Source organism: Phyllobates terribilis, unplaced genomic scaffold, assembly GCF_046119375.1.
Source record: "Phyllobates terribilis strain yellow unplaced genomic scaffold, ASM4611937v1 Scaffold_8__6_contigs__length_399053987, whole genome shotgun sequence".
In the NCBI taxonomy this organism is placed as follows: Eukaryota; Metazoa; Chordata; class Amphibia; order Anura; family Dendrobatidae; genus Phyllobates; species Phyllobates terribilis.
In genome coordinates, this window is record NW_027362768.1 from 251,811,201 (window position 1) to 251,823,901 (window position 12,701).

General features: G+C 45.6%; 1 protein-coding gene across 2 annotated transcripts in view; it reads right to left on the reverse strand.

Moving 5' to 3' along the window:
- Positions 1 to 6,394: 6,394 nt before the first annotated feature.
- The window catches only part of SLC25A17 (solute carrier family 25 member 17), a 132,956-nt gene continuing 126,649 nt past the window's right edge, over positions 6,395 to 12,701 (reverse strand). For both annotated transcript variants that reach the window (XM_073644164.1, XM_073644165.1), the window contains one exon: positions 6,395 to 6,628. In XM_073644164.1, the coding sequence (XP_073500265.1) occupies positions 6,490 to 6,628 (139 nt within the window). In that variant the 3' untranslated portion in view covers positions 6,395 to 6,489. The remainder of the gene's footprint in view (positions 6,629 to 12,701) is intronic.

Below are 12,701 nucleotides of genomic sequence, written 5' to 3' on the forward strand. Positions count from 1 at the left end.
TAATGAACTCCCCATGGTCCTCCACACAGTATAATGAACTCCCCATGGTCCTCCACACAGTATAATGAACTCCCCATGGTTCTGTATGCAGTATAATGCAGCCCCCCATAGGGTAAAAGGCAGCCCCCATCATAGGGTAAAATGCAGCCCCAGTCCTCCAGTATTATCAGTACTACTCACTGATTTACAAAAACAAATAAATAAATACATACTTACCGCTCCTCGTTCCCCGCTGCTTCAGTCTCTGCAGCGCGTCTCTGTCATCACCTCAGCAGCTGCCAGCTCCACTGTGTGACACAGCGTGGAGCGTCATCACCCCACTGCGTCAGACACAGAGTAGTAATGATGGGAGATGGAGTGTCATATGACTATCCCTCCTCCATCATTGCTTTCAACCAGGGCCGACTCCAGGCTTTCGTGGGCCCCGGGCGAAAGAGTCTCAGTGGGCCCTTTAATACATACAGCATTCATGATGCACAGATACAGCGGAGAAATGTAGGTATACAACACAGGGCAAAGGCTGCCCCCTCACCGTTCACATATGCAGACATGCACGTACAAGCACACAGCACGCAGACATGCACACACACAGTACGCAGACATGCACACATGCGCACACACACACACACAGCACGCAGCCATGCTCGCACACAGTACGCAGACATGCACACACACATGCACACAGTACGCTGACATGCACGCACACGGTACGCAGACATGCAGATAGTACGCTGACATGCACGCACACGGTACGCAGACATGCAGATAGTACACAGATATGCACACATACATATGCAGACAAGCACATACACAGATACGTACATATTTGAACACTTTCTTAAAAACACGTAAAACAGACAAATTATTATATATATACACACAGTCATACACACTGACATACACACAATACACATTAGAAATATATTTAATATGGGGACTGGGGAATCTGGTGGCAAGCCTCACTTACCTGCCCCTTGTCCTCTGTCCGGTCCAGCTGTGCAGGGCCATCGGCGTGTCTGATGGCCATCACAGGCTCTGGACCATCAGAGGGGCCCACTAGCCGTCGGGGCCCAGACCGCTCCCCCAGCATGTCCACAGGGATGACCTCCAGCGGTGTTTGATTGCCTGCTCTTAATCGGGGCCCCCCTCCTGCACCCTCTGCTCCGCCGACGCTGCTTAATTGCTGGCACTTCATCAGGGCCCCCCCTCGAGGCCTCCCTTCATCAAGGACCCCCATGGGGTCTCCCTTCAACAGGTACCCCACAGGGACTCTCTTCAACAGGGCCCCCCTTGGTGCCTCCCTTCAACAGGGCCCCCTTCAACGGGGCCCCCCCCTCCATCGGGGCCTCCCTTCAACAGGGCCCCCCCTCCATCGGGGCCTCCCTTCAACAGGGCCCCCCCTCCATCGGGGCCTCCCTTCAACAGGGCCCCCCCTCCATCGGGGCCCCCCTCCTGCACCCCCGCTCTGCTGTTTTATTGCCTCCGCCCGCCGACACGGTTTTCAGACATGGCCGCGCGCTGTGCAGCTGTGTCTGGTAGTAATGACACGGCAGGGGCGACACAAACACAATTAAAGGCGCAGTGTCTCCCCAGCATGTCATTACTACCAGACACAGCCGCACAGCGCATGGCCATGTCTGAACACAGTGGCGGTGGTAATCAAACAGCGGAGCGGGGGTTGCAGAAGGGGGGCGACTGCTATCGGGCCCCCCCGGCTCACGGGCCCCATAGCAGTCGCGTGGCCTGCCGCCATTGGCGGTACGCCACTGGTTGTGCTGTTGGCATTAGTTGACCACAACTACCAGTTTGTAATAGTATATATTGGGGCCTATGGAAGAACTGTTGATTCAAGAATCTTCAGTTCTTCCTTAATGGTTTGGCGGCTTATGGCCAATCAAATGGGTGTGCCAACCCCAAGGATACAAGTGGGGAACCAGTCCTGTTTGTTCTTAAGGCTGATGAGGCTTTTCAACTCACGCACCATTTGATGAGGTCTTATCCTCAGCGACGTCTTGAACGACAACGTCAGATTTTCAATTACAGGCTAACTACGGCACGACGTCTGGTTGAATGCGCCTTTGGCATTTTGACCACTAAATAGAGAATATTGCTTAATGCCTTCCAATTAAGTGAGCAAAATGTCAATGGTGTCATTAAGGCCTGTATCCACAATTCGCCTGTGTCTGTGGATGCAGAGGGAGGATTGGCTAACAATCCTGGTCCAGTTGCACAGGCTTTGGCCAGACGCAGGGATCCTTCAGGCCTTAGAGTCCGTGAACTTCTAGCGGATTATTTTCTGACGCCTGAGGGGTCCACACCATGTCAAAAAAATGTTGGCTTATGATGTTAACACTGATTATATTTGGTTTTGGACTGTTGTAATTCAAGAAATGTGTAAACTCGGTGTGTTTTTTGTTTTCACAATGCAGAGATGACCCATTAATAAATGACAAAACTATTTCTCATAAACGAAAAAAAAAGTTTATTATTCGCATTATTAAATAAAGCCTTCATTCAGGCAAATTGTAATCTTGCATATTTATAAAACAAATAACTATTTCTGATATTTACTAATAGAAAAATTGATGGGAGGGTGAGTGTGGACTGGAGGATGCTTGTGGTTGGTTTGGCTGTTAAGGGATTGTTTCATATGGCAAAAAAAGGTTGGGGGTGCTTTATATTGTTGACTGGAGACATAGTCAACAGGTCCAGACAAATCAAATCCTGGTGTGGTGGCTAGGAGTGTGTGTGCCTGCGATGGCCAATATTGTATGGTTGGGGTTGAGGGCCATGATGCCAGCCTCCAACTTGGCGAGCTAACCGGGGCTGGTTGAAGTGGGCAGCGTAGTAGTCATGCTGGACAGAATGGGTTGCTGCTGTTCCAAATACTGCAGTAGGTCCTGTGACAGGAAAATGTCTGGAGCATGTGTGTGGTCTCGCTACAACAGGAGGTCCTGTTGCTGGAGGACGGATAGTGGTAGCAGAATGGACAGAGTATGGTGGCGCGTGGAGGAGGGACAGTGGAACGAGGATAGCGTGAGCCAGATGTGGCTGGATGAGTGCTGCCACTGTGTCTGGGGATTTCTTTGAATATATTGCAAAATATGTTGTGGGTTATTTGGTGGTATTGCAGCATGTAAGAGGTGGAGAATAGATGCTTTTGTTTTAAGCCTTAAATCAGAGGGGATTTGTTGAATACGTTGGGCCAAACTTCGACAAAAGGCCTCTTCACCATCATCACATATGTTTCGCAATATATAGTCCATTACTCCATTTATCAGTTGCTGTTTGGGTTTGGTGAGGGCCTCTGTCCTTCTTTTCAGTCGCCATGGTATGGATGCTGCCTGTGGGGATATGTCAAGGGCCAGGGTGGGGGCTACTACTCCTGCCCTTCTCTTCTTGTTCCATCGCTACCTGTTGTTCTGCCGATGGGCCAGGAGCCTCCTCTTGAGATGGGACATTCAGTTCTAGATTTTAAAATATTTTTTTTAAATGACTCAATGTTCAAAATATTAACACTACCAAAACAAAAAAAAACAGACACTTACGGTCTTAGACATATGGCCATTTTTTGCTTGCTCCATCACCACTTTTGCCTCACTGCTGCTGCTCCCTTCTGTACTGGTCTTTACAGCTTTGCCATCCTCTTGTTACATCATTCATTTTACAGGGTTAATTTTCCAAAAAGAATCCTGAAGTCCACAATTAATAGGCACTAAAATTACAATATGATAAACACAAATGAAACCTGATTTAAGCAATATGCCGGGCTAATATAATTAAAAAAAAAAAAAATAGTAAATTCAGAAAGGCAAACAGTACTTACTAATCCCCATTTGGACATCCGGGGTACTGTCAGCATATTGGGGAAACAATTGTTGACTGATATATGTCCATGCTGCATCTTTGGTCTGGTAGTTTGAGTCCCGTGGGTCCCAAAGCTCAGGACGCTCCTGGACTAGCACCAACATCATTTCCACATTGATTGAACGTGACATTTCTAAAATTGTCCAGCAAACTCTGTTGTGTTAGATGCAATGGTGTCTCACAGTAGCTTTATGGAAGCCTGCCAACACTTCTCTACGACTCACTTCCTGTCATGCGTTGATTGAAGATATTTTTTTTTTTGGTAAGATCGCTTCATAAAAAAATGGACGGCATATGGATCGCACCCATTGACTTGCATTGATAAGTCTCATCCGATCTACACGGCGACTCAAAGCATGCTGCGATTTTTTTTTTTTCTCAGTCCGATCCGAGCTGAAAAAAAAAATCGCAGAGGAGCAGGGACTTGTAGAACAGTCAAAAGTGCAATCCAATTTTTTTATCGAATTGCACTTGTCCGTTTTTCTCGCAGATGAGTATGAGCTAGTCGTATACTCCACAAATCTGGTCTATTATGGAACAGTTGCAAGAAGAAAGCAATTATTGAAAGTGAGTCATAAGAAGCCCTTTTTGTAAAAATCCATGTAGGAGACCTAGCTAGCAATGGAAGAATGTGCTCTGGTCAGAAGAAACCAAAATACAGCGTTTTGCATTTAGCCCAAAAAGTTCTATGTGGTGAAAAACTAATACTGCACATCACCCTGAAAACGCCATCCCCACCGTCAAATAATGTGGTGGATGCATCATGCTGTGGGGATGTTTTTTTTCAGCAGGGACAAGGAAGTTGGTCAGAGTTGATGGGAAGATGGATGGAGCTAAATACAGGGCAATCTTAAAGGAAAACCTGTTAGAGGCTGCAAAAGACTTAAGACTGGCAGTATGTTTAGGGTCGTTGTCCTAATGGAAGGTGAATCTACACCCAGATCTACAATGGATGGTTTAGATCAAAGAATATTCATGCGTGTGAATGGCCCAGACAAAGTCCAGACCTAAATCCCATTAAGCATCTGTGACAAGACTTGAAAATTGCTATTTAAAGAATCTTTCTATTCAATGCCACTGAACTAGGGCTAGTTTGCAAAGAAGAATGGGCAAAAATATAACATCTAGATATGCAATGCAGGTAAGAGACATTCCCCAAAAGACTTGCAGCAGTAATTGCAGCGAAAGATGGTCCTACAAGACTCACGGGGGCTGAATACAAATGCACATCACAATTTTCAGATCTATATTTTTTAAATAATTGAAAACCCATGTATTATTTCCTTTACACTCTACAAATACTTGCTACTTTGTGTTGGTAAATCACATTTTAAGTTTGTAAGTGTAACGTGAAAAAAAAAAAAAGTGGAAAAATTCACAGGTATGAATACTTTTCAAGGCACTGTATGTAGTGACACTGCTGATCTCCTATGACGCTCAGCACAAGAGCTTTCCAGGAGCCATACCACTGCCAAGATTGCAATAGTAACCCATTGGCTTTCCACGATCATGTAGTGAGAGCCAATGGGAGTGATTAACAGTAGGATTGAATTAAACTGCAGTGATCAGAGCAAGCTTTGGTCGCTGCAGCTACAGGCAAATGCTACTATGTAACACAGCAGGCATCTGCCACATATGAAGCAGACTCCACTCCTGAAAACGTTTCTCATAGGTCATTCGGCAGTTATTGATAAGTTGTAGGCAAACTATAAAAAAAAATGTGGGTTTCAATTATGGTAAATCAATATACTTAAAGAAGTTGTCCACTACTTGGACAACAACTTCTCATACCCCATGCCTGGCCCCACTAAAAAAAAAAAAAAAAATAGAAGCTTATACTCACCTCCTGTGCTGACTGATGACGCTGTTCCCACGGAGCTCTTGTGCGTTTGTTGTATCACGTGGCCCCAGAGCCAAATCAGCGCTGGCGTCACTGTCTCCGCCTTCGGACAAATCGAACATTAAGAGCTAGTCAGGGATCAGCCGCAGCCCGGTCTTCCTCTTCATGTTCGATTTGTCCAAAGGCGGGGGACAGTGACGCCAAAGCTGACTGGGCACTGGGGTCAAGTATCACAACAAATGTACGAGAGACCCGGCACAGTGAGTGCGCTGACACCGCTGGAACCTCACCAGCAGGGAAGGCGAGTATAGGATTTTTTATTTTATCGGGGTCAAACATTTAGCTCAAGAAGGGGTTGTCCAAGTAGTGGACAACCTCTTTAAACAATTCTTAACTATATTTGAGCGATTCCTGGTGACTCTTTTCAAGAGTGTGTTAATTTGATTCAGATTTATTAGTTTATTCAGATCTGACAAGAAGTTGTCACAAATCTATTTTGGTGACTTCGGAATTACCTAAATTGTTAATTACTCTCCATAAAAGGGAAATTCAATTTACACTTTTAATTATTTAAAATCCCTACACTTTATTATTTTATTAACTAATTACAGATTTTTAAAATTTTATTAACATTAGTCAAAGTATAAGTTACCAGAGTAAAAAAAAAAATCACAAGATACACACACAAAAAATGAAAAAGATATTTTTTATTAAGATAATGTTTTTCTTCCCATGTCAGAGTTGTAGTGTTAAACATTTAAAAATATCATCTTCAGTTTTTTTTATTGGCTTTTTATAGCCATAATTCGAAATGTCAGTGCAGCCAGTTTCTCATAAACAAGGAACATAAGTGCAGCTGTTAAGACTGTTTGAAGAAGTTTTGCTTCTAGACCTTTGTAAAGACCCACAAATCCTAAACGCCTAGAAAGACACAAGCATATATAATACATATGAATAACCAACCAAACTGCAGTGAATGAAATAACAAAAAATACAATATATCAAAGGGGTGGGCAATTGGCTTTCCTGAAGCCACGCGAGAGACCGTGACTGTTGTTGAGGAGCAAACTAATAGACTGAAATTTATTCTGCTCAATATTATTATTATTAACATTTTATATTAATTGTATCACTTAAGATTGAGTAGAACTAAGTGTGTTGACTTGCTGCTACTCCTAACACATTATGATGGGGCTTATTGTAACATGAATTCTCATCAGTAGCAGTTAAAACCCAAAATATATGGTTTTGATTTTTTTTAAAAAAGCAGTAAATCATATAGCTTCTTCAGCCTTGGTACCTTGATCAACAACTTCCCCAACACAGTAAGATGCCACCATAGCCTCTCTCACAGTATGATGCCCCAAATCTCTCCCATAAACAAAAGTATAATACCCCCCAGTATTATGAGCCCACAGCCCTCCTATACACAATAAGATGCCCAAAAAGGTCCCTACACATATGATGCCCTCATAACCACCTAAACAGCATGATGGCCTTTATAGGCCCTCTACCCCCCTCACACCCCCAAAAAAATTCTACTTTCATTAGCGCCGTAACCTTGATTTGTTGCTCCAGTCTGTGTGGTGTGGAGACTATTGACATCATTTTGCCTACTTTGTACTGTGTTGAACAAGCTGAACGAGCCGTTCAATTCAACTGTATCTGGATTCTAAAGATGCAAATACTGTTGAAATGGAGAAACTGAGCTCCCCTAACTCACTAGCAGTACGCCAATGTTTCCAGCTCTTTTGCTGTCCCAGTGCAGGCAAGACAGGAATAGCCACATGGTTGGATGTGGCCCATGGGCCACAGTTTGCCAATGTCGGTTATATCATGGTTCCCCAACTCCAGTCCTCAAGGCCCACCAACAGGTCATGTTTTCAGGATTTCCTTAGTATTGCACAGTATTTTTACATTTCTTTAATTAATGGAGGGAAAAGGGGGATTACTCAAATGCATATTTTTCAAAACTTTTTTTTTTTTTTAAATTTGACCTTTTAGCTCCCTTAAGAAAATTGAACCTGCGATAATTTGATCACTTTTACTATATGCTATACTATAATACAATACTATAGCAGATTACAGTGTAAATTGAGGTCTCCTATGAGGCTCTCTTTGGCCTCACAAAGGGGCCAAGATGGCAACGACAGAAGCAGTCAGCAGGCTACAGGTGATAGTGAGGCACAGATGGGTTGAGTCACGGGAGGAGGGGTGGATCAATGGAAGCCAGTGTGTGCACATACAAGCCATGGCTTCATTTAAATGCCACTGTCAGAGATCAACAGTGGCAGCTAAACTGTTAACAACAGAGATTAGAGCTCAGCTCCTCCTGCTGTTAGGCCTCCTTCACAGTCAGTCAGTGTCTCCAGTACATGTGGTGACAGTTTTCACACCTACTGCAGTCAAACACATAGACCCATTCAAATCTATGGGTCTATGCACATGGTAGTGTCTTTCCGCAGACCTTGTGTCTGTGTGCAAACACGTTGATATGTCCGTTTTTTGCTGGCGGCATGGTCCGCAATATGTCCCACACAGGGATGACATCACATTACTGATGTGACCGCTCACCAAACCATCCGGATCACCGTGGGACATCAGCATTAATGGATTATTGGCGGACAGGTGAGGATGACTTATTTATTTTATTTTTTTGGGGGGTTTATAAATGGGTAAAAGAGGGTTATTGTGGGAGAGTGATTTTTTGAAATAAAAGACTTTTCTCTGTGCGTGTCTTAATTACTTCTTACTATGGGGTTAGTAATGGGGGTGTCTGATAGACATCTCTCCATTGGTAACACCTGGGCTTGATGTCAGCAGACATAAAGCAGCTAACATCAGCCCCAAAACTATTATCCCACTTGCTACTGCACCAGGGCAAGTGGGAAGAGCCGAGGCTAAGTGCCAGATTTGGGACATCTTATGGATGCCCCATTTCTGGGGCGGCTAAGGACTGCTGTTTTTAGTCTGGGATCGAGCCAATATCCATGGCCCCTTCCCAGCCTATTAATATCAGCCCACAGCGGTCTGTTTAGCCTTTTCTGGTTAGTAATAATAGGGGGACCCCCATGTCTCTTTTTTTTCTTTGTGGGGGAAGGGGGTGGAATCCCCCCTTACTAACCAGTAAAGGCTAAGCAAACTGCTGTGAGCTGTTATCAATAGGCTGGGAACCTTTATGGCTATTGGCCCCTTTCCAAAATATTAACACCAGCCCCCAGCTGTCGGCTTTCCCTCAGCTGGTTAGGAAAACGAAAGGGGACCCCACACCGTTTTTTTATTTAACACACGCTACACACACAGAGCGGGTGCTGACTCTCAACTCCCATCATTGTCACCTGGTCGGGCTGATCGCAGGGAGACCAGGCAACAATGATGAGAGCTGGATTACCCGGCTCCTGGGAACAGCACTAACTGTACTGCTTTCTCCCAGGCACCGGTACATGTCACACAGATATAAGGACACCACCAGTACTGGTTTTTCCAGTACCGGTAATATCAGGATGTGTGAAGGGAGCCTTAGAGACAGAAACCTGCTATGTATATACTTGTGGATCCCAGAGTAGGGCATACAATTATGTCCATATGCAAGGAAGGTTAAGACTGATGCCCTATCTGTACTCTAAGCCATCACACCTTGGTACTACATGGTGGACATTTTAGGAGCTTGCCCAAGGAGTTATGAACAGCAATCATTCATTAGCCATGGGAGCCAGCTGTAATACAAATCTGTTTCACTCCCATTGCAGTAGCTTATGCCCTTAGATTCCATGGTCAATGTTGACAATGGTTCTCATTGCTCAAACTACTGACCTCCACAGAGAGATATACAGCATTTTACTTTTAAAAGGAACAGGCTAAAACACGACAAGTTCCATCTTAAAGCATGTACTCTTCAAATAAATAAATAGGGGTTCCAAGTGATTATCAAGTTTAATTACTGCCTGGCTCAGGCCCTCTCATACAATATCTACAACTAGTGATCCAACTGCTTGGGATAGCCCCATATTTTCCTACTTTACCCTACAATAGTGTGATGTGTATGACAGCATAAGGAAAGGAGGTTGTGACAGAATGTGGGGGTGGTGGAAAATAAGGTAAAGACTAGTGATGAGCGAACGTGCTCGGTACTCGCCCGAGCATCACGGTGCTCGACAAGCTTGGCGAGTATTTCCGGGTTGCTTGGGCGGGAACTCGGGTCCCCTCCCTGCATGTTTGGCGCTCTTTAGAGAGCCAATGAACATGCAGGGATTGCCTGCCATGCACTGTAATGCCGTAGCCATGTTGTTTGTGGCATTTCAGTGTTTGGCTGGCCGTACAGAGTCATCAGGTCTATATAAGACCTGGCGCCGCTATGCTCGTCCTAGTCTACCCCGGAAATAGGCAGAGTAGGGAGAGGTGCTGCTGCTTCAGGGAGAGATTTGCTTGTTTATAGTTAGTTCAAATGGATATAGATATATGTTGTGGAATACCTATACTAACAGTCCTTTTGAGGAATAATCCAGCTGCATATAATCTGTGTTAGGCAGGCAGTGCATATAGGGCAAGAGGGTCCATTGAACGTCCTTGTCTGCTGCTGCTGTAATATTTACAGATATTTGTAGACATAGCCACAGATATCAGGGGCCAGGGCAAATTTTTTTTATCTTAATCCTGGTTATTTGCTTAAAAAGCAACCCAGATTACACCATTTTTCTGCTCCATTTGCTTGTTAGCACTGTAGAATACAGCCAGATCTGTTCCATATTTCAGCGATAAAAATCCAGAAATTTGAACTGAACATGGAAAATATTGGCCTCCTTTTCCATTCTGTTGCAGTGTTTCGGTCAAGCTATTCACACTAGGTGTCTGTGAAGAATAGTATTAGTAAATTACAGGCCTGCTATTCAGAACTGTGGTTCTCTGTCAGACATACCACCTATAACAGTGTTATAAAATTAGCCATTTCTTCCATTTTCATTTTGTTGCAGTGTGTCGGTCAAGCTATTCACACTAAGTCTCTGTGTAGAATAATATTAGTAAATTACAGGCCTGCTATTTAAAACCGTGGTTCTCTTTCAGACGTATCACATATAACTGCGTTCCAAAATCAGCCATTTCTCGTGAACGTGGAAAATTTTGTCCTCCATTTAACATGGCAAGGTACGTGGCAAGGGACATGGAAGTGGACGTGATGGTGCATGCAAAGGCCAAGGACGTGGGCAAATTGAAATTGTGCCACTACAAACACCCACATCTTGTCGCTCAACCATCCTGTCCCAATTACTAGGGGACTGCAGAACACCACTATTGAACCTAGAGCAGTGTCAAAAGGTTGTTGGTTGGATAGCAGATAATGCTTCCAGTCACTTTGCCGCCACCACCACCACCGTCTTCCACACGGTCAAGTCTCAGTAGCCGTGAGTCTGGACCGCATATTCCTAACCCTGATCCTCCTTCCTCCCACCATGCCGAGTGCCCTGAGACAACTGATCCAACACTTTGACACTCAGAAGAGCTGTTCACTTTTCCATTTGTAGATTCAGGCCTCTCGCCCGGACAACTTCAAGCGAGAAGAGGAGAATGCATGTAGCGATGCCAACATATTGGAGCAGCCACGGTCACGAAGACAACGGTGGGAAAGTGCAATTACTGTCGCAAGAGGTGGATAATGATGAGACACAATTGCCAGAATGCCAGGAGGAGGACCAGGGTGCGGAAGTGGAAGATGAGGTGGTGAATGATATAGTAACTGACCCAACTTGGCAGGGGGACATACAGAGCGAGAACAGCAGCACACAGGGGGATGGAGGTGTAGCACCACAACAGGCAGAAAGAAGCAGTGTGGTGGACGCAGACACAAGGCGGGAAAGCGTTCCTCGTAACGCCAACACGACGGAAGTCTGGTTGTTTTTTAAAGACTCTGCAGATAACCCTAAAAAGGCCATTTGCACCACCTGCCAGGCCAGCATCAGCTTCGGGTAGCAAAACTAGCAGCCTGACCACCATCAGCATGATCAGGCACATGGCAGCAAAAGCACCCCACTAAGTGGGCTGAACCCCAGGGTCCAGAAACAAAGTTGTGCGTGCACGCCAATCCCCTGTCCATGGCGAATGCCAAGATCCCTCCTGCCCTGCACGTGTCGTTGCACACTCTCAACTAGCACCATCAGCTAACACGTCCTTGTCCCAGCGCAGTTGTCCCTAACCCAATCCTTGGAAAGCAAGCGCAAATACGCAGCAAACGCCCCACAGACCACACTACTAAATTCACACATTTCGCGAATGCTTGCGCTCAAAATGTTGCCTTTAAGGATCGTGGAGACCAATGCTTTCCGCAACCTGGTGGCGGCGGCCATCCCTTGGTACTCGATCCCCAGCCGCCATTATTTCTCCCGATGTGACATCCCCACATTACACGAGCACGTGTCCCACAACATTAGCCATGCCCTCAACAACGCAGTTACTGGGAAAGTCCACCTAACCATGGACACGTGGACAAGTGCTTGTGTGCAGGGACGGTACATCTCGCTGATGGCACACTGGATTAATATACTGGAAGCCGGGACCCAGTCGGACCTTGGGACAGAACACGTCCTCCTGACGCCGAGGATTGCGGGCCCTGGTTAATCAGGGTTTCCCCCACATTCTACAGCTCCTGCACCTCTTCCTCCTCATCAGCCTCCATCTCCGAAATGACCACGTCAGTAGCAAGCTGGAAGCACTGCCTCGGCCAAGCGGCAACAGGCTGTGCTGAAGCTAATATGGCTAGGTGACAAACTGCACAACCCTGAAGAGTTGTGGACAGCTCTAAAAGAGCAGGCAGATCTGTGGCTGACACCGCTGACTCTACAGCCAGGCATGGTCGTGTGTGACAATGGCTGCAACCTGGTGGCGGCTCTGAAGCGAGGCAAGCTCACGTACCATGCCTGGCCCATACGCTTAACCTCGTAATTCAGCGGTTTCTCAAAACCTACCCGGATCTGCTTGTCAAAGTACGCCGCCAGTGTTCCCA